Here is a 20,964-nt window from a genome sequence, read left to right as displayed (position 1 = left end):
GCACAAAATCAAAGAGAGACCGCAATACACTGAGAAATGATTTTCCATTCAATCATTTGTCCTGTCAGTCTTTAAGCCTACAGATCTTTCATGTGTATCTCTCCATATGTATCAGCCCTGTAATTAAATCTAGTTTTGTTAGTGGCGTGAAGATAACATTCATAACAATGTGTCATTTACTAGGTTGGAACAAATGTTGGTAAACGACTTCATTGTGTTTTCTATCTTCTGAAACCAAACACTGTGATCTGATATGCTGTTTTATCTGTTTGTCCAATGAATTATTCAGGTACAGCTCAACTGTTCCTTAGATGCGCGTTCAACATATCGTGTGACGTATCACCTCTTGTTTCCTGAACACGTAGCATAAGTTAGAGAACACAGCAGTAAGAACAGATGTACAGCAGGGTGTTTTTAATGAAGCGTACAGAGGGAGACAAAATCACAATATTGGCAAAATGATGTTCGAACAGGAGACAAAGAAGAAAATTTTAAGCTGGAATGATGAGATGAAAACTAAATTAGCCTATTGTCTAATCACTAAATTATTCAGGTCATTTTGAAGAAAAGTTGCTTATAACATAGCCCTGCAAAATATTTGAGGGATGCAGCCCTGAAATAATTTAAATATTAATACATATATTTAAAAAATCATTAAATTGTAGAGTGCACATAAAAAGTTCATATTAAAGGAGAGTTATTAAACCCTAAAAATATGGTGAATAACGTCTGCCATTTTCACAGTCTTTATCGTTATAGGAAGTTAATTGCAAAAAATCTATAAAATTTTAAAGATTGTTCATTTACAATTGTCACAATATGTCTACTTACAATATACAGTGCTTATAAATAAGTATTGATTCCCCTTAGAAGTTCGGCTTTTATTGCATTTCAACATTGAAACATTGTCCATTTATTTATTTGTATGTCTTTGCAAAGTGCAAAAATCACAGAGAAGACATCAACTGAAGTTTTTTCAGTAAAAGTAATTGCTCTTTTAAATTTTTTGCCATTGCAGAGTCACTGTACTCTGTTAGTTGTGTTGCACATGTATAAATGAAGTATGAAATTTTTAAATTGCATTTATTTTTTCAAAATAAATTTCAAGTTGTTCATAATGTTTTGTAAAAAAAAAAAAAAAAAGATTCATTAAATGTGAACATTTTCAGAATGTACGTTTTTGCACTAAAACAAAGGGAAAAATGTTGGAGTTGTCCTTGTTTATAGGTTATTATGCTACGATTCTACTGATCGCTTTACTTTCAAATTGTGTGTGGTCCCTGAACTCAAATGAGTTTGACACACCTGGTTTAGAGGTTTTTCACCAGAGATAAGCAGCCTGGGCAACGCTCCACTAAGACCGGAGGGGGGCAGCAGAGCCTTTGAAGGTGCTTTGGATGGCAGAGGCTGCTGTCTGCATTTAAACCGTCGAAGAAGAGTCAGAAGTAGAAGGAGAAGCACAGAAGAACAATCCGTAGAAGAAGAAGCATGCTTATGCCTGGTTGTTAGTTTACTGTCCTGCTGACGTTGGTAACCAGCCAGGAAAAGTGGGACCTGAAAGACTGGCAAAGCGGTAGCACCAGCCGGCACGGCAGCATTAACATAGCTAGGTACAGTAAATACTCTTTGTTTGCTTTATTTATATTGCTAACGACAGCCCATAGTTAGTCGCGGAGTGTAACATTACGAAGCTAACAGTTAGCTAACAGCTGGTTGTTACAGCGACTTCGCCTCTAACTGCCCGGAACCATGTTATCAAGTTACCGGATCTGAATACTGAGCTGCTGATTAAAATATCAACACAAAACACCTCAAAGCGACTCATGTCGAGCATGTTTCATGAAGGTATAATGCTCGTCTCGAAGCATTTCTCGACAAAGTCTTAACAAGTCTCATTCCATTTATGTAGCCATAGAAGCCAACAACAGTTAAGTGGAAGAAATGCAAAACATTAAGTGAAGCTCTCATTTTGTGTTTATGGAAAGTTACATTTATTTTTAGAACATGAAATCAACGATTGTACATTTTTTCGATCACACAGTGTTTTGTCCAGAAAAATAATATCTGTAAACGTCAACTATTTGGACGATCGATTAATCAGTTTAGTTATTTCACTTTTCCCACAAAAAATATAGAAATGTGAATATTTTTGACGTCCAATTGATCTTCAATGTTAGTACACTCAGTGACTGTTAAGCACCAATGTTTTCTGAGGTATCAAAACTCATTTGGGACTGGATTTATAATGGCCTTTTTCATTTATTTTGTAATTTTGTGGTTATAGAAATGAATCTTGACAGCCCTAATTTACAGGTTAGTTTCATGTAGGTTAAACCTGATGATCTACTGTCTATCCTTTGGATTGCTCTGCTGGTTCGACAAGACAAGCAACTTGAACTTCGGTTAATTATACTGCATTCCAATACACTTTTGATTGTACACTACCAGTCAAAAGTTTGGACACACCTTCTCATTCAGTGGTTTTTATTTAATTATTTTGTACATTGTAAATAAATACTGAAGACATAAAAAGTATAAAAGAATACATCTGTGCATGTTCAGTATTAATCTGTAATATACAAAATACTACAAATCAAATAAAAGCATTGAATGAGAAGGTGTGTCCAAGTTTTTGACTGGTGGTGTAGTACAAAGGATAATAATGGTGATAGAGTGTATTTGTATAGCATCATTAGTAGGTGCAAAAGGTCAAAATTTTAAATTTACATCAAATCATAAATACATGTTACACATACCAAACCACATTTACACCTAAATGCACACATATACTCATATAACCCAGAATACATGAAGCTATGCTAACCTTATGGTGAAAGTAGATTTTATTATAATCAGGCCTAACATTTGTACTGAGATGATCGCAGCTGTCTAAATATGAGGAAGTGAAAGCATATACAAAGGTCTCAAAGTGAGCTCCTTTTTGCCTGTTATATGTTAGTAGAATATCACAACAGTTTCAATGGTGCAACTAAAGATTGCTTTCCTCACTAATTACCCCACTGACAGTCAGATTCTTCAGTTTGAAATTGCTCTTTGACTGACCGACAGTACAAAACTCAATTTGTTATCACAAATGACCAAAAAGTGGTAAATCCCCACAGTTTATCAGCTTTGAACAGATAAGATTCATACTATGTGGTATTTTTTTGCACAAAAAATGGCATAACTCATTAATTGTGTCATTTCAATTAAATTTCATGAAATAAAATACTTGCGTGATATGTTTTCAGATCTAAATACAAAAATCCTGAATAGCATATGTGGTTGTACAATAATTCTTCTTCTCTCTCATCCAGTGTCTGTTGCCAACATGTTGTCTGACGGAGGCTCTTTCATGAAGGGGATGGTCATGGGAGGCCTCTTCTGCTTGGTGCTGTCGTTCCTGAGTAGTTTCAGTCCCAGCACTGAGTTCACGACAGAAGACCACCATCATCATCACGTCAAAGCTGCAAGTAAAGAGGAGCTGAAGCACCTCTCTGACAGTCATACTCAGGAGTTGCTCGATCAAGTTCGAGTCTCCTGCATCATCATGGTCCAGCCCAGTGTCCTTGTTTACTGGGCTACTGCTATTGACACCTGGGCCAAACACTGTGACAAGGCCGTCTTTTACACCTCAGAGTCCTCTAAGGCGCTCGAGGCAATAGACCTAAATGAAAAAGATGATTGGGCGAGGTTACGTAAAGCTCTGAAGCATGCTTATGATAACGCCGGGGATCTGCGGTGGTTCTTTGTGGCGCAGCCCACCACGTTTGCTATCATTGAGAATCTCAAGTATCTTGTGCTCACAAAGGATCCGAATGAACCCTTCTACCTGGGAAACGCTATGAAGTCAGGGGAGCTTGAATATGTAGCGTTGGACAGCGGCATTGTCTTAAGCTATGAAGCCTTGAAAAGGCTGGTGAACGTGTTTGAGGATGAAGAAAAGTGTCCAGAAAGAGGACGTGCCCTGTGGAAGCTGGGTGAAGACAAGCAGCTGGCTGTGTGTCTCAAATATTCAGGTGTGTTTGCGGAGAACGGAGAAGATATGCACGGAAAGGGCCTGTTCAACAGCAAGACTGTTCACACCCTGATATCAGACAGCATGAAGGAAAACCCCACTAATGTAGTGGAGGGCTGCTGCTCCGACATGGCTGTCACATTCAACGGGATGTCACCGAATCAGATGCAGGTTCTGATGTTTGGAGTTTACAGACTTCGTCCATACGGGCACGATTTTCATGACTTGGTGACATTTTACCCTCCTGAAGGTTCAGACAATGATTAGAACGTCATTCCTTCGAGCTGGGTGTGTCCTCATATTCTTTTGCTTCTATGACGGCAAATTTAAATTTGGGGAGATAGTTTTCTTATGCTGTTTGTAAAACTGGATCCTGGGAGGGAACAACACTTTTATGTATATTTGTACCTTTTGTACTTGACACAATCAGCAGCCCATTCTTTAAGTAAACAGAGCCGATGGGTGTGCCGCCCTTTGAATCCATGTGGGGCTGGGGAATGGATTTGACTCATGACTTAACCGGATTTACAGGATTTGGTGATTTATGTAATGTTATGTATCTTAAATGTCTTTTTGTGGTCTTAAATCTGCATTGGAGGGAGATGCAAGTTTCCAAAAATTATTTAACTGTTCTAAATGCACGGCCCTCTTTACCACAATTAACTTTTAGTTCTGCCTGGAATAAAAATCATCTCTCTGATTTAAAGATTGTACTAGAGCACTAATTTTCAGTATTGACCGAGCCATATCATGGTGCAGCTCTTTCTTGCCATGTTATGTTTGGTTATCTCCTTGTATGAAGAATTGGCCTTCACAGCTAAATAGACAAACTATACCTCACTGTTAAAGGAGTTGTGTATTTATTCTGTCACATAAAGACAATAAATCAAGTGGAAGTGTTACCATTCCACTGACATTTTTAAATGAGGATCAAAGTGAACAGATGAAGTGACTTTTGGATAATGAAAGTAAATAAAATGAATTACTGAATAAACTTAATGCAGGTCTGTGGTGGTGAATCATCCAACAGGGACGCTGTGGATGCGACTGGTTTTTGAGAGAAGGAAGTAATTGTACTGTTCAGAGGACAACTGATGTTGGAACAGTTTCTATATGAAACTGTTTTCTATTGCTGAGAGAATTTTTTTTATTGGCCTTTTTCGCTGTTATTCAATAGGTGCAGTGGAGACAGGCAGGAAAGGAGGGAGAAGACATGCAGCAAAGGGCCATGAGCGGGAGTCAAACTCAGGCCGCTGCATTGGGAATTATTGCCCCTGTACATGGGTTACCCACTTAACCCTTGGAGCTATCTGGACGGCCCCTATTGCTGGCAGCATTTTTTATCCGACTTTATTAGTAGCACTTGTGAGCCTTGTGTTGTATCTGAAATTTTTGCAATCAAGACATAAATTCTCGTTGTCACTAATGAACTGCTACGCCACTCTCACTGATATGAAGTTGGACAAAAATACTATCAGCTCAGTTTAACAGGACAGTCAAAAACAAACTAAACACTGAGCGTCGGATTTCCAGCTTGACTAGTGGATGTGTGAAAAAAACTGGCTACTGACTACAAGGAAATTCACTCGTTCAGGTGACAGTGAACAGAGCCACAATGTACCCAAGCACTGGAGCAAAATAACCGGTTTAACAGCTAGAATGTGGCACGCACTGGTCTTTCATTCATTATGCAAACATACATCAGTATTGTGGTTTTGAGAGGGAACATCACAAATTAAACTAAACCCGACTCAACAGATTGGAGCCTTGTAACCTGGAGCAGTCAGACCTAAATATTTAATCCCACAATGCTGTACTATTTGATTTTAATCCACCATAGGACTGAGATCCAATACAAATTATAAACGGAGAATATAGTTTAAAGCAAGATCTTTTATTTGTGCATAATGATGGTTAAGTCGAAGCGTCCAGCAGGTTACACAGCTAAGTCTGTACGTGTAAACAGTTGACTGGCAGCTCATGCCTCATTGTCAAGAGCTCCGCACATTTTCCGAGGAGATTGGGGTTGGGCGTTGCAGGCATCATTTATACGTCTTCATGTGCCACAATCCGTCATTCAGATAGTGAACATTCTCGATTCCGATTCCCTTGTTGACTTTTTCTCTGTTTGCAAAACACACAGACAGATTAGATTCATCCTTTAGTAAAAGCAGCAACCGTTCAGAATTTGCTTAAGCAAAACAAGTCTTACATGCTTTCTGCAGACATCTTCATTACGCCAACACAAAGTGCGTGTTGTTTTCCCTCTGCCATTATGGCCTGTATCCGCTTATTAAGGAAGAAGTTGTTGGCAAGCTCGTTTAAAATGCAGAATGAAGGTGACTTTTTACGACCCCAAAGGTTGTAAAAACTTTGAGTAAAGAAATCAAACAGCTGTGGTGTGCAGCGTTATTTACAAAAGGATACAACTACTGTGTCAGCCCCAGCCGGGTAAAGTTTAGCTCCTGGTGACGTCAGTCCGGGACACATGATGTTGGCTCCACTCAAGACAAATTTAATGGCTCCTTTGTCTACTTGCTGGTGTGGAAGAATGAAAGGATCTATGACAAGGACAAATATCTTATCAGCATGAGGACATTCAAATACAACCGTTAACCATGTAATGTTAGAACATCTCACACACATTTATGCAGCAATCTGAGGGTTGGGTAGAATGGTCCTTCTCTTTGTCTGAAGAAAAGCAGTTCTCCATTCACTGTCAGGATTTCAATGTGTTCATGGCTGGAATAAATAAAGAAATATTATAAACTGTAGGAGGCAATCACTCAATGAGAAGACGCTGCATAGTAGAGCTCAACTTAATAGAAAGATAATCAGTTTACTGTCACAGAAAAGTAAAGAAACCAGATAATACTTATGTTTAAGAAACTGCAATCAGAGAATTTTGAAGAAATCTTACAAAATTACTCAAACTGACTATCATATTATCTGCTATTGAATGTAATGCTGACAGCAAACTGGTTCATCACTGCAGTTCCACCAGTTATGAAACACACAGATGAGAAAAAAATGTCAAAGTCATACCATCTCACTATCTTGACAGGGTCCTTTTTTGGCATTATGTGATTGAGCCATGACTCGATGTCAGGAAACTGTTCCAACAGCTGATTTTTGATGCCTTTGATCACTGATGTTTTCAGCTGGATACAGTTAGACACATTTTCTTTCTCATCAAATCTGAAACACAGGACAAGAAACAGGTTTAGAGCTCCAGAAAAGGCTAAAAGGTTCTCAAACTATTTCCCAAAATATGGAATGCATTTTCACAATTACCAGAAAATATGATTTTTTTAAAATGACGGTTGCCCGAGACAGTAACTAATATTTGTCAATACTCTCCATTTTAAGCATTTTTGTAGCATTTGCTGTAAAACTTGTCACGTTTAAGTTAAATGTTCATCTTAGGGTACTTTAAGACTGCTTTTGCAATTCTACTTCGGTGAACCACTATGTTATATGTCCTTGAACACAATAATTCCACAATTACCATGCTAACTTTACATAATGTTGAATACAATGTCCATGACAATGATACTGATGTGTAGATTACCTTAAAAGAAACATAGAGAATGTCGTGTTTGTTTAATCTCGTCTCTGTGTGGTTATTTAATTGTGTATGCCTGCCTCTAATAATTACAACAAAGGGTATCTAAAAGTATAACTCCTGTCTGCTTGTCTCATTTACTGAACATTAGCTTCCTACAAACTAGAAGACGGCACGGCTGATCAGTTAGCATTAGCCACCTAACTGTGGCGAGCTAACACCGAAAATATCCGCAACGTACTTTTTAAACATCCTCGTTGGTCGCCGTTACCGCGTTCCTCAAGTGTGTCAAAACTCGTCCGAACTTGCAACGCCAGGTCGGTTTTGTTAAACGAGAAAAATCACAAAATACAATTCTTCAATCAAGTAACACTACAGCAATTCCACGCCTGTTTGGCAGTGGAGGGCCAGCGGTGTACGGGGCGCGTCATTTTACGACAGTTGCTTACCTTACACGGCAGGTCATACTGTCAACTCGGTAACATATAAAAAAATCTATTTTATATATAAAAAAATCGGACAACGCTGCTTCGTATGATTGTGACTATTACCATTACACATTAGTTTTACATTACGTATTACTGCAACATTTTACATTAATTCCAAAATGAATCTAAATCATCAAACGTGATATATTTGTATTATTTTGTCATCTCATAAAGCCCTTTGTAACTTGGATTCTTCCATAAACAGAGATAATGCTGATCAAGATTATAATAATTCAAAGCGTGGAAGCTACATTATAAATACTGTTCGTTTGACATATAAATAAAACAAAAACAAAGCTCAGTTTTATATTTTATGCCATCTAAACCAGTAGTCTAAATATACTGGATTCTGTGCTGTTGTTAAAGCTGTCACAGTATTTCAGAATCAGCACAACACAATTTTTAATCACATAGGGCACAATCATACATCTTAAAGTACATTGTGCAATGAAATGCCCAGTTATCATTTCTATACAATGTTTAATAGTTTTAAAATATTGAAATAAATTATATTACATATGTCACAAAACAGAAAAAAAGAAATATTTTACACAGCAAATTTAAGAAGAAGACACAAAAAACACAGTTTGCAATGGTATAATTGGTAGATGCAAGTGTTGTATGAGAATCTAGAACGATGAAAAGATGAATTTGTTGGATTGTAAGAATGTTTTGTCCTTGAAAGCTGAAAAAATTCGCATTAATTTAATTGTCAGCCCCGGATTTGTTTATCTGGAGTTTTAATCAAGTATCTAACTTCTGGAAAATGATATGATATGGTTGATTAAAAGCATTAAAAACATTAATATTTTACTGTTTGTAAAAGCCTGGTTTATTTCTTACAGTGTTTTTTGTTTTGCTTTGTTTTGTTGTTTCACTGAGTGTTTTGTCACAAATGTTTTGTAAATTCTTGTCCAAAAGTTAAATTATGCTGACCGTCGTTCAATGTTGTGAATGCTTTTAAACCGTGACAGCGACGTTATCTCCTGAGTCAGTGGCGCCATCTTGTGGTCTAAACAAGTCACAGAGTCGTTGCCATGACGCCATCTGCTGGTTAAAAGCGCTACCGCAGCTGTAGACGGTGTAAAAAAAAGAAAAAGAAAACACGCTTGTGCAAAAAGTACTTTTGTACAAAGTACTTCCGGTGGGGTCACCGACTAGCTTTTTATGAGCGAATTTTTTCCCGTGTTTGTCCGTGGAGGTTATACTATCATGTGAGCCTGTTCTCATCTTAACTACATTTCTTTTGTAAATAATCGTGTTTAACGGCTGCTCCGAACCGCCGCTCGCAAAAAACGACTTTACGACGCGGTTAGACAAGAGAGGGAAAAAGAGGAAGCAGTAGCCAACCATCTTTCTTCTTCTGCCAGCAATAACAAGAAAGAGACAAGGCTAGGTTCAAGTGGAGCTGTGTAGTTTGCAATTTATTGTGTGCTTTATAGTACGTTAAGGACTTGGGTAAAACCTCTCCGTGCTCCGGCAGATTACAGCTCTCGGACACTGAGCTCTTCCCCCGGCGAGCCTGGAAGTTTCGGATCAGAAGACTGGCTGTTAAGAATTAGTATTCCCGTTTTTTCATGTTTCCAACAGGTTTATCTTCCCCTAATCCCCCACCACCGCCAACCCAGGAGGCTAGACCCGCGGCTACTGATGTCAAAAACGACAGCGGTAACATCACATCCCCCAAGAAGAGGAAAATAAACGGTTCCGAGAGGGAAGACACCAGTGACACGATCTCCTCTTCGCCTCCCAAGACCCTGAATTCCTCCTCTTCCTCCTCCTCCTCCTGCTCTCCCACTCCGCTGCACATCCAGAAGAAGTTGAGGTTCGAGGATTCAGTGGATTTCATTGGACTGGATGTGAAAATGGCTGAGGAGGCTGCTGCTGCCGCCGCTTCGTGCTCCAATAACAAAAGCAAAGCCATGTTCCTGGCCGGCGGCGTGGGGCACCATGCAAACGGACTGACCAAAACCGCAGGATCCGGCACCTTCTCCAACAGCAAACCCGGAGCAGCCAAGAAACTAGTCATCAAGAACTTCAGAGGTACCGGAGACACTGGTGGATGATGTGAAACAGGCTCCTAAAAAATACACTCAACTGTTAACTAGCCCCTGCTGCGACAGTGATGGACAGCACATTTATCAGATCTGCTTTTCAATAGTCTTTGATTGATCCTAGAGGCTGTGTTACAGTTAAATGTTGATATAGTAGTAATGTAGATGAGTAAAAGAACAAAAAGTTGACAAAACAATGCGTTTCCTTTACTAGACATGTTGGTATCAGTTATGTCAATATGGGAGACAAAACTAGACATAGAAGTGATTAGTTAATTCCCATTATACTATACTGAATAAGCAAATAATTCTATAAAAAGAATGGGCCTTATATATCTTTTTTGCACTACAATTTATTTGCAGATTAGTTTATTGTCTAATAATACTCTCAGCCTTCAGCCTTTACATTTAAGTCTGTTAGGCTAATCTGTACATTTAGTAAGTCTGTAGGATCTGATCCCTAATAATTATTATCGTTTGTTTATGTTTAATCTCATTTTTGTGAAATTAATATGGTTAATTTACATCATAAAAGCACTACAGGGTAACTCCAATAAGTGTACTTGTTAGGTTGATTTGTAACTTCAAGTGTATTTTTCTAGTGGAAACCACTTGACTTGTTATGTAGTTTTGATCATATTGTGGCTACAGTTAGTTTGCAGAATTTGCTATTAAAGTTGTCTGACACGCAGTTTAAAAGGAAATGCTACAAGTGTAAAGATAAAAAGTTGTGATTTTATAGCTACCTTTGCGATATTGGGGAATATCCAAATTAATATTATAAAAATAATTTGAACTGCATGTGACTGACATCAGAGTTTTATTGAGATCAAAATTCAGCCACACAATTAGCACACAAGAACTTTAAAAAAAAAAAAAAGCACTATCAACAAATGGAGTAAATAGAAATAATTAAATGAGTTAAAGCTTTAAAATCTGCAGGAGGAATCAGAGATGTCAGACAAAATGGTTGTCTCAGTTTAGTGTTAGAGTTGTGGTATTTATTTAGGTGACAGTGGAACCAAGATGGTTAGATTTGTTGCCAGTCTGCATTGGATGCTATTATTCATGTAGTGTAATTATAAGAATTAAATCAGAGAAAACATCTCAGGTGATATCATGTATACTTGGCTTTAAATGGAAGCAAACAGTGGCTCCACACATTGGTCCACTGAGGCCAACCGTCCTGTTGTAGTCCACAGTGTTGTCAGAGCTCCTTGTGTTTTGTTTTGCCTACAGAAAAGCCTAAGTTGCCTGAGAACTACACACAGGAGACCTGGCAGAAGCTGAAGGAGGCAGTGGAGGCCATACAGAACAGCACTTCAATCAAGTACAATCTAGAGGAGCTCTACCAGGTATCACATCACACCTGCTGAGCTCTCAGAGGAACCTCGCTGCATGTACAGTCTACAGGAAGCCGCTCTTCTGCTATCATGTTGGTGACGTTTTATTTTTTCTGTCCCCCTCAGGCTGTCGAAAACCTCTGCTCCCATAAGATATCTGCCAAGCTTTACAAACAGCTGAGGGCTGTGTGTGAAGACCACATCAAGGCACAAATTGATCAATTCAGAGAATATCCTTCACAGTTTCAGCCACTAAAATTGTTTGGAGTGAATCATGGGATATAATCATGTGTGGTAAAACTCTTGAAGTTCACTGTTGACTTAACTTTGTTCTTACGGATGCCCTGGACAGTGTGCTTTTCCTGAAGAAAATTGACAAGTGCTGGCAAGATCACTGCAGACAAATGGTATGTTTTATAACTTTAGTAAGTTCTGTGATAATTGTTCTATCTCTTTGAAACTGCTAAGCATTATTTCTGAACATTTCTCATCAATAAATGGATGTTGCACTGATCTAGTTCCAATAATCTAGCGAGGCAGCATCTTGCATTAGTCTCCCCAGATGATTGTGATGAAACCAATGAGTCAAACCATCCAAAAGAATAAGACAAACAGAAGAACTGTAGTATAAATGACTGAAGAGAAGGTAGACAGAAGATGTACAACTTCATCTGTTACACTACAGACAGGAATAGATGGTGTTTATTGTCAGAAACAATTCAATTTTGCATGTCATCTCTTCTATGTAGGTTATACTTCCAATCATAGAGAGAAAGGAGGACATTTTACTGTAGTAGTTTGAACTTTTAACATGCTGAGGGCAGCTCTAGCAGCGTGTCAGACAGACAAACACATGAAGGATGCGGCCTGACGTGTGCAAGAGCTTCCAATCAACAGACTCCACGCTGGTCTGTTGTTATGTGATTCAGTCCCCATGCTCCCAGTTTGTAACACAGAACAAAACTGAAGTTTCAGTCCCAGTCTGAGATATTCTCTCAGATATTACACAAAAGAAAACTAAAAAACAAACTACCTAACTACTAACTGTGCCATTTCTACTCTTTTCTAATTGTGAATGTCTGTCATTGCCTTTCAGATTATGATTAGGAGTATATTTTTGTTTTTGGATCGCACCTATGTTTTACAAAATTCAATGCTGCCATCAATCTGGTGAGTGATCGGTGATTTCGCAGTTTTACAATCGCATGAGGCTGATTGCTGTTGAAGCTGGTGCTGAACAAGCTGCTGTGCTGTGCAGGGACATGGGTCTGGAGCTGTTTAGGTTCTACATCATCAGTGATCTGAAGGTCCAGAGTAAAACCATCGACGGGATTCTGCTGCTCATTGAGAGGGAGCGAAACGGAGAGGCGATAGACCGCAGTCTGCTGAGGAGCCTGCTGAGCATGCTCTCTGACCTGCAGGTACCACACCAGCTCATTTTTGGCTTGATAATGATCCACACATTAGGTGATAAGCTTGTCCATCTGTCATTTGTATTTGTCCTTCTACTACAAGAAAATAGTGACTTTGGCGACAGCGTTGTTTACATTATCACCTCCACGCTGATGTGATGAACTGTCAGTTTCCTGTTGACAAATGGTTTTAATGAAACCTGTGTTCTCTCTGTGCCTGACAGATTTATCAAGACTCCTTTGAGCAGCGCTTTTTGGAGGAAACTAATCGACTGTATGCTGCAGAGGGACAGAGGCTGATGCAGGAGAGAGAGGTGATTTATGATCCTCTTCAGCATTCTGATTATTGATGTGTATTTTTCTTATTTCAGAGATTAGCTGACTTAATATGATTCTACCTCATGATTAGGGCTAAAATGATTAGTTAGCCAGTTAGGTGATCAACAGAAAATCGCCATCTATTTTAGTAATCTGATAAGTATTTCAAGCAGGCCTTCCAACCATGTTCAGATTTTAGCTTTCGAGATGTGAAGATTTGAAGCTTTTCTATGTTGTGCACTGAATGTCTTTGAGTTTTGGACTGTAGCTTGGATAAAACAAGCATTCTGATTAGTTAATCTTCAGATTGTTAAGTTATATTGTTCATTTTCTGACTTCTATAGACCAAACAAGTAATTCAAAAAACAAGAACATAGCAAGTACATTGATCAACTTTGAGAAAACTCCTTAAATGCAGCTGCACATATGATATTTTTAGTCAAGCTCTACCATGTAAGACATCAGATTTAGATTTTTTTATCCCACAAAATAAAAAAGAAAGGTCTCGATATCTTGTCCTAATGTTAAACTCGTTTACAGAAACAATCCACAACTAGAAATCCATCATAAAATATGGAAATTGACATTTAAATTCACTGTTTATAACTTCAGAGGCTCAGAATGCACGTCAGACGCGCTAAATGTGTGTTGAGTGAAGGTTTACTTTCATCTCAACTTGAAAACCTGTTCTGCTTGATGAAAGTAACAAGAATATAAAACATTCACTTTGCGACTGGCAGCTTTGTTGACGTCCTGAAGCAGTGGATTGAAACGCATTTTCTCTGCGATCTTTATTTTCTCTGGTTTTAATCCAAGAAGTGACAGCTCAGACTTTCTTGTTTCCCTAAAGGCTGTAAACAATTTTATTTTCTGTTTGCAGTTATTTATTGCTGCGATGTAATAAGTTAAGGGTTTTCTGAAAATCACGCAAACCTTATTCTTGCCCTGTCAGTTAAATCCTGCATAAAGAGACTGTAATCAAGATGTTCCTGCTCACATATCTGATTATGCAACTTTGTGGTAATATTTAAAAACTATATCACATTAACTCATGTCAGCGAGACTAATTAAACTCAGAAAGTACAAGATAGTTGGGTTAGTATCTATTAAATCTTTTTTTTCAGATTCAGATTTGCAGACAATCCTACACTTGAATATTACTTTGCAGACATGAATTTTATTTTCATCATGGCTGGGTGGTTTTTTTGGGGTTTTTTTAAAAATCTTTTTAGAATGGATGTTATTGTTGTTTTGTTTGTGTTTTCTGACCTATAGTTTATCAGTGCGATTAGATCCTTTTCAAAAAGCCATCATATGTGAAGCGCTTTGTAACCTATGATTCGAAAAATGCTCTATTGAATTAACCTCCGTGTGGTAAAAGGATCATATTCAGCTGTATAGCAGAAAGCAGACTTTGAAGACACATGTAAAACATGTTAGAAGCTGGTGAGATCAAGTATCTGTACACACTGTACACACTGCATTTTTTGTTTGTTTTTGTTTTTTTTAGGTACCAGAATATCTGCATCATGTCAACAAACGCTTAGAAGAGGAGGCCGACAGAGTAATCACATATCTTGACCAGAGCACACAGTGAGTGTTGGTCTGTAGCATTCAGGTTGCAACATAACACTGACAGAGATTCAAGTGTAACATGAGCTTTCTTCCACTTCTCAGAAAACCCCTCATTGCCACGGTGGAGAAGCAGCTGCTGGGTGAACATCTCACTGCAACTCTGCAAAAAGGTACGGTACACAGCAGTAAACACTACATATGTAAACAGCACTGCAGCAGAAGGAAAATGTCCAGGATGTATTTCCTTTCTCCATCACATGTCATGTCTTAAAAGTGACCTCTGACTGTCTGTTGGAAATTTGCAGGGCTGACTCACCTGCTGGATGAGAACAGAATTCAGGATCTGTCTCTCCTCTATCAGCTCTTCAGTCGAGTGCGAGGGGGTGTTCAGGTGCTCTTGCAGCACTGGATAGAGTACATAAAGGTATGACGGCATTAAGTAGAGATGATTTAGCCTGAAGACGCTGAGCTCTCAGGAGATGTTTCAAATTTTTTGGTCTTAAGATATTTTGACGATGTTTTCTATTGTTTTCCACTGTCTTGAAAATCAACATCCAGGCTTTTGGAAGCACAATTGTAATCAATCCAGAAAAAGACAAAACAATGGTGCAAGAGTTGCTGGACTTCAAAGATAAGGTGGATCACATCATCGACGTGTGCTTCATGAAGAATGAGAAATTTGTTAATGCAATGAAGGAGGCTTTCGAAACGTTCATCAACAAACGGCCAAACAAACCCGCAGAGCTCATAGGTCAGAAACTGCGCATTTTGCCCAATTATAGCTGTCACACTGTCAGTTCAAGAGCAAATAATGTAAATATACGTTTGTTCACAGCAAAACATGTGGATTCAAAGCTCAGGGCAGGCAACAAAGAGGCGACAGATGAAGAACTGGAGAAGATGTTGGATAAGATCATGATCATCTTTAGATTCATCTATGGTAATGTTTATAATCACAATGGTTTCAGTTGTGTTTTTTTCCATTTTTATGGCTGTCCACATTGTAATCATTTGTTGTCATTGTAGGAAAAGATGTTTTTGAGGCATTTTACAAAAAGGATCTGGCCAAGAGGTTGCTGGTTGGAAAAAGCGCCTCAGTGGATGCCGAAAAATCAATGTTGTCAAAGCTGAAGCACGGTCAGTCTGATCCATCACAGCACCACTTCTTTAACATACACAAAGCAGTGACAAAAAGGGAACCCTGACATTAACATGAATGCATATTGACCTTTTCCCCAGAATGTGGAGCAGCGTTCACCAGCAAACTAGAGGGGATGTTCAAGGACATGGAGCTTTCTAAAGACATCATGGTGCAGTTCAAACAGGTAAAGACAACATTTGGTTCAGTCGACATAAATGTTCATGGGACATTTTTCAGCTGATTCATTTGATTGTGAGTTTATGGAGAAGGTTGTGTTTAGATAGATAACAGCATAACATGGAAATGATGCATCATCTTCATTGATTTTAGAGAAACTTCGGCAAAAAGATGCTTGGTCAGCTGCCAAAAACTTGATTCTCAGACTTCAATGTCAACTTGATTTTCCTGTCATTGAAGGGATGTTGTTTTGATGTCAGTTGAAACACACAGGCTTAAACAGCAAATATATACATGAACATCATGAAAAATGATAAAACAGCAGATGCTAAAACCAAACACTTAACGCTCATACACACAAAAACAAAAATAATGGGTTTCAAGTGACAGGAATAACATAAAAGCTACAGTAATCCTCATCCAGTCAAATGATGTATGGTTGCCTCTGCTTAACTTTCTGTTAACGCTGCTGTGAAATGTGATCTGACTACGGACTGCACTGGCCTGCATACTTTCTATAGCTTATATTTAAAAAAAAAGTTTCCAAAATTTTAAGTGCTTATTCATATAAATATAGATCAATTCAATCTTACTTTTCAAACTCATGTATTCATTATTCAGACTGGGCATCATGGTTCATACTTACCTTCTCACTGGTACCTAATACAGTGAGAACTGACCAACACTGCCTCTGTGTTTGTTAATGCACTGCTGTTTTCAGCTCAGTAACAGGTTCAGTTTCCTTAGATTAAGAAATTGATACCATGTGTGAAGTGACAGGTGCAAAAGATGTCTTTTTATTTTTATTTCTGTAGTATATGCAGTGCCAAAACATTCCCGGCAACATCGAGCTGACGGTGAACATCCTCACTATGGGCTACTGGCCCACCTATGTCCCAATGGAAGTACACCTGCCTCCTGAGGTTAGTGCTGAGCAAATATTGGGATTTTTGGGACACGCTGTTTTTACAACTAGCCGTGCAATAAAAATACTGGGATGCTTTGTAACGCTTCTGTTATCTTTAACCAGATGGTGCGACTGCAAGAGATATTCAAGACCTTCTACCTGGGCAAACACAGTGGCAGGAAGCTGCAGTGGCAATCAACACTAGGGCATTGTGTTTTAAAAGCTGAATTTAAAGAGGTTTACAACTCTTTTCTGTCAATACTCCAGTGTGTTTTGCTCACTCACAGTGAATAAAGCCTGATGTTAATTGTTGTCTTTGCTTTTCTTGCAAAAGGGTAAGAAAGAGCTACAGGTGTCGCTTTTCCAAACACTTGTACTGCTGATGTTTAATGAAGGAGAGGAGTTTACCCTGGAGGAGATCAAACTGGCGACAGGAATAGGTTTGTATTATCACATCAAAGTTTGTTGGGCAGCACATTGATTTTTCATGGAGAAATAGCATCATCTTTATTCAGCACCACTGATCTAAAACGCTGTTTGTGTGCCTTGTGTTTTGCAGAGGACAGTGAACTGAGGCGGACGCTGCAGTCACTGGCGTGTGGAAAAGCACGTGTCCTCACCAAAACCCCAAAAAGCAAAGATGTGGAGGATGGAGACAAGTTTTCCTGCAATGACGACTTCAAACACAAACTCTTCAGGATCAAAATAAACCAGATCCAGATGAAAGAAACGGTATAACTGTTTTCTGACTGCAGTTTTACACCTGTCATTACCTTTGAGGTTTTGCAGAATCGTTTGAACGTGTGTCTTTTTAACCCCAGGTGGAGGAGCAAGCCAGCACCACCGAGCGGGTCTTTCAGGATCGTCAGTACCAGATCGATGCTGCGATTGTGCGGATCATGAAGATGAGGAAGACTCTGAGCCATAATCTCTTGATGTCTGAGGTGTACAACCAGCTCAAGTTCCCTGTCAAGGTGATAAGCACGACTCTGGATCTTTCTCTGGCCTTTTTATTATACCGCAGCAGTAGGGAGGTGACAGGAAATGAAAGGAGGGATGAGAGATGATGAGCAACAGAAACGCTGGCTGGACTCGAGCCAAAGATGTTGGGTTTTACAGCCTGTGTCACAATGGCCTTGGCCACTAGGATTCCCCACAACTCTCAATCTTTAATATTCATTTATGAGAAATTTGGCATTGATTTGTGTGGAAATTATATGTTTACTCCCATACATTCCATTTTGCAGTTTTACTCTCAAAATTAGGTAATGTGTAATGACCTGCACCTTCATATATTCTGTATTTGCTATGTCCTATGGAGGGATATGGAGGGGGGGCGGGGGCATTAATAGAACTTTATCTGGGATTATTTCACTGAAGCCACCGCATTTGAGGATCATAGTCTGCCAGATACCAGATTTTAGAGACGAGTTAAAATCCTGCAGTGATTTATATTGCAGTGTTCATATATGGGTCCCTTTAATCATGATTACAGTAGTGGTCTGTGGTGGACAAACTATGAACTAGAGATGCTTTAAAAATGAGCTTGGACATGTCTTTGAAATTTTTATGCTGCCATTTCTTGTTACTTATCGACTATTTCAGCTAACATTATTGTCATATGTGCACTAAGCAGGATGATAATCAGCCCAGTAGATGAGTCAGTTAGCTGTAATAAAGGAGGCTATTCTTTGCTTTTTTCTCTCTTCACTTTTAATTAATTTACCAGCTGTTTAAGGATATACATCTATGAGGGATTTTATTTAATCATGCTTTTTTTTAGAAACCGCAGCATTTTAAGAAGTGCAGAAGACCAAATGTAGCTAAAAGGAGAGGAAAACAGACAAGACTAAAATCAGTACGACGACAACAATCGACAGTTACTGGTGACACTGTGGGATTAAGTTTGGACATGGCTACAGTCAGTCTATTTCTAATCCAATATGTGATTTTCTCTTGTGTGGAATTATTTATTCCAGAGAATCCACATTCGCACTGGCACAGGATCGACTGATTGCTATTTGATGTCACTCATTCTTTGGCAATAAAGTAGCAAACTTTTATGAGCTTTTTAATCGTATGGTGAAAGGGTTTTAAATAGGTCAAGCTGATAAAGACTTCCTGATCCATTTGGTAAATTATCTTAAGAATTTATGATAAAATATGACCTAGTTCCTGCTAAATCCATATTCTGCAATGTAAGAATTTGTGAGATTTGTTTGTAAAGACTTATGTAAAAGTGAACTATAACTTAATCAATCTCCTGAGTTCCAAGTAGATGTAAACCCATCTCGACACCGTGAGGTCTTTTAAAATAATAGCAATGGGCTGAGATTTTGTGTAATTCTCTTAGTAATTTTACTTTTATCCACAAGTTCAACTGCTTGTTTTATATTTTTGGATCACCTGTCTTACCAGCAGATAAATTAGTCAAATAATTTGTCAGGGACTACTGTCAGAAAGTTCGGTAAAGTTGATTTAAGTTTAGATGGGAAAGTTCAAAATGGCTTAAATAAAAAGGACATTTATGTAATAAATGGCTCTGGGGAAGTGGAACGGTTAACATGAATCAGCTTTTCATGTGTTAACTTATGCCTCCTCTCTGCCCTCCTCTCTTCCAGCCTGCTGACTTGAAGAAGAGGATAGAGTCTCTTATTGACAGGGACTATATGGAGCGTGACAAGGAGAACTCCAACCAGTACAACTATGTGGCCTAGAGAACAGAAAAGAGACGCAGATGGTCCGGTTAGGATGAAAGCTGTTCTGAGTGATCGGTCTATAAATCTTTTGCTCCAGTGGATGTTAACCATTATCATCTTCAACCCAGCGACCGACAAGTGAATGGCTACTGCTCCACAGGGTTTTTGTCAGGGGTCTTGTGATCCTGTGGACTGCATGCCCATTGAAAAGAGAATATTGTCCATATTTCTCAGTGCCTCTGAGAGAGCTGGGACAAAGAAGACACACAGATAACGTTCAGTTTGCTCTTTTTTTTAATGGAGAGGAAAAATATTTATTTTCAAACTTAGATTCTTCTTTGTCCATAGTTTGAATCAATATGCTCTTTGTTATCGAGTCACTTTTTTTTCTCTCTTTGTTCATTCAGTATCCCAAGCAAATGCTGACACACCTAACAAAGCTCTAAATGTACCACATGTTGGAGAGAAAAAGGATCAAAAAATTAAATGGATGCTTGTTTCTTCAGTCAGTGTCAAATGTGGGACTATGGTAATAACATATATAGTAAGGGGCTGGCAATTTGGGAATATCTGTGTCAAATGTGACCCTTCAGCAAAGTTATACAGTTTTTTTAAGGCCATGTAGCCACATGATAAAGCTGTGACCATGAACACGCAAAATGTTCAAAACAGAGGTTGTGCCAAAAAAAAAGGAGCACTTGTTTTGTAACGGGGCATATTCAAGCTGCTAAGACAGTTGTACAAGTATATGAATTTAAGTTTCTCATTTTTTCTTTGTACGTTTTTGTACATACATCACTAAAGTGAGATGTTAAATGATCCCACCTGACAGTCAACTGCTTCTTAGGTTTTTGTTAACCCTTAGAAGGTATGCTAAAAAGCACAATGCATTGAAAGTCCATTTCTGGTGTCATTATGCACACACACTTAATTTTTTTGTTTAAGTCTCACTGTTGGGTTTGAAGGCCTTGCTGAAAAGTGGAGGGAATATGCCTCAAATATTGAGGAAACATGATTGATTAGACATGCCCTTGTTTGTACGAGTCTGTTAGATTTACTGCTTCAAATTAAAACAACTGTTTCAATCGGGGTTTCATTTTTAATCAGTGTTTGTAAAAACATCTCACTGCATTTGTATGAAAGGAGATCATTAATGTGGATTTTTAGCATAACATATTTAACAAACATATTCTTGTGAGTCTGAAAATGCGCACCAATTAAGTCAGTTTGAGATGTAGGGCAGACTGGAGTCCACACCTCTTCAGGT

General features: G+C 38.5%; 3 protein-coding genes across 3 annotated transcripts; 2 read left to right on the top strand and 1 right to left on the bottom strand.

Annotated features, from left to right (window-relative positions):
- The first annotated feature begins 1,438 nt into the window (after nucleotides 1–1,438).
- c1galt1c1 (C1GALT1-specific chaperone 1) lies at nucleotides 1,439–5,017 on the top strand. The gene is made up of 2 exons (XM_022214459.2): nucleotides 1,439–1,610; nucleotides 3,318–5,017. The coding sequence occupies exon 2, from the start codon at nucleotides 3,332–3,334 to the stop codon at nucleotides 4,283–4,285; it is 954 nt and encodes a 317-aa protein (XP_022070151.1). The 5' UTR covers nucleotides 1,439–1,610; nucleotides 3,318–3,331; the 3' UTR covers nucleotides 4,286–5,017.
- An 874-nt stretch (nucleotides 5,018–5,891) lies between these two features.
- Nucleotides 5,892–8,019, bottom strand: mcts1 (MCTS1 re-initiation and release factor). Its single transcript, XM_022214470.2, has 6 exons — nucleotides 7,825–8,019; nucleotides 7,064–7,216; nucleotides 6,663–6,760; nucleotides 6,446–6,579; nucleotides 6,231–6,298; nucleotides 5,892–6,142 (listed from the first exon to the last, which is right to left on the bottom strand). Exons 1-6 carry the CDS (start codon nucleotides 7,833–7,835, stop codon nucleotides 6,061–6,063), a joined length of 546 nt encoding a protein of 181 aa, XP_022070162.1. The 5' UTR covers nucleotides 7,836–8,019; the 3' UTR covers nucleotides 5,892–6,060.
- Nucleotides 8,020–9,207: 1,188 nt separating this feature from the next.
- On the top strand, nucleotides 9,208–20,782 carry cul4b (cullin 4B). Its single transcript, XM_022214446.2, has 20 exons — nucleotides 9,208–10,114; nucleotides 11,365–11,480; nucleotides 11,595–11,698; nucleotides 11,806–11,875; nucleotides 12,565–12,638; nucleotides 12,727–12,889; nucleotides 13,105–13,194; nucleotides 14,709–14,791; nucleotides 14,876–14,943; nucleotides 15,079–15,197; nucleotides 15,332–15,524; nucleotides 15,609–15,713; nucleotides 15,800–15,910; nucleotides 16,013–16,098; nucleotides 16,907–17,014; nucleotides 17,122–17,235; nucleotides 17,333–17,438; nucleotides 17,558–17,730; nucleotides 17,820–17,972; nucleotides 19,620–20,782. Exons 1-20 carry the CDS (start codon nucleotides 9,649–9,651, stop codon nucleotides 19,713–19,715), a joined length of 2,598 nt encoding a protein of 865 aa, XP_022070138.2. The 5' UTR covers nucleotides 9,208–9,648; the 3' UTR covers nucleotides 19,716–20,782.
- The last annotated feature ends 182 nt before the right edge of the window (nucleotides 20,783–20,964 follow it).

This window comes from Acanthochromis polyacanthus, chromosome 10 (assembly GCF_021347895.1).
Source record: "Acanthochromis polyacanthus isolate Apoly-LR-REF ecotype Palm Island chromosome 10, KAUST_Apoly_ChrSc, whole genome shotgun sequence".
Classification (NCBI taxonomy): domain Eukaryota; kingdom Metazoa; phylum Chordata; class Actinopteri; family Pomacentridae; genus Acanthochromis; species Acanthochromis polyacanthus.
Note: the sequence above shows the minus strand (reverse complement) of the source record. Positions and strands in the feature narration are given on the sequence as shown.

Coding starts and splice junctions, on each gene's coding strand:
- mcts1 (XM_022214470.2), bottom strand. Junction 6,761..7,063: donor CCTGTCAAGATAGTGAGATG/GTATGACTTTGA, acceptor TATTTATTCCAG/CCATGAACACATTGAAATCC. Junction 6,580..6,662: donor CCTCAGATTGCTGCATAAAT/GTGTGTGAGATG, acceptor TCCTTGTCATAG/ATCCTTTCATTCTTCCACAC.
- c1galt1c1 (XM_022214459.2), top strand. CDS start 3,332: ATGTTGTCTGACGGAGGCTCTTTCATGAAGGGGATGGTCATGGGAGGC.
- cul4b (XM_022214446.2), top strand. CDS start 9,649: ATGTTTCCAACAGGTTTATCTTCCCCTAATCCCCCACCACCGCCAACC. Junction 11,699..11,805: donor CAAATTGATCAATTCAGAGA/ATATCCTTCACA, acceptor CTTTGTTCTTAC/GGATGCCCTGGACAGTGTGC. Junction 15,911..16,012: donor GTTGTCAAAGCTGAAGCACG/GTCAGTCTGATC, acceptor CCTTTTCCCCAG/AATGTGGAGCAGCGTTCACC.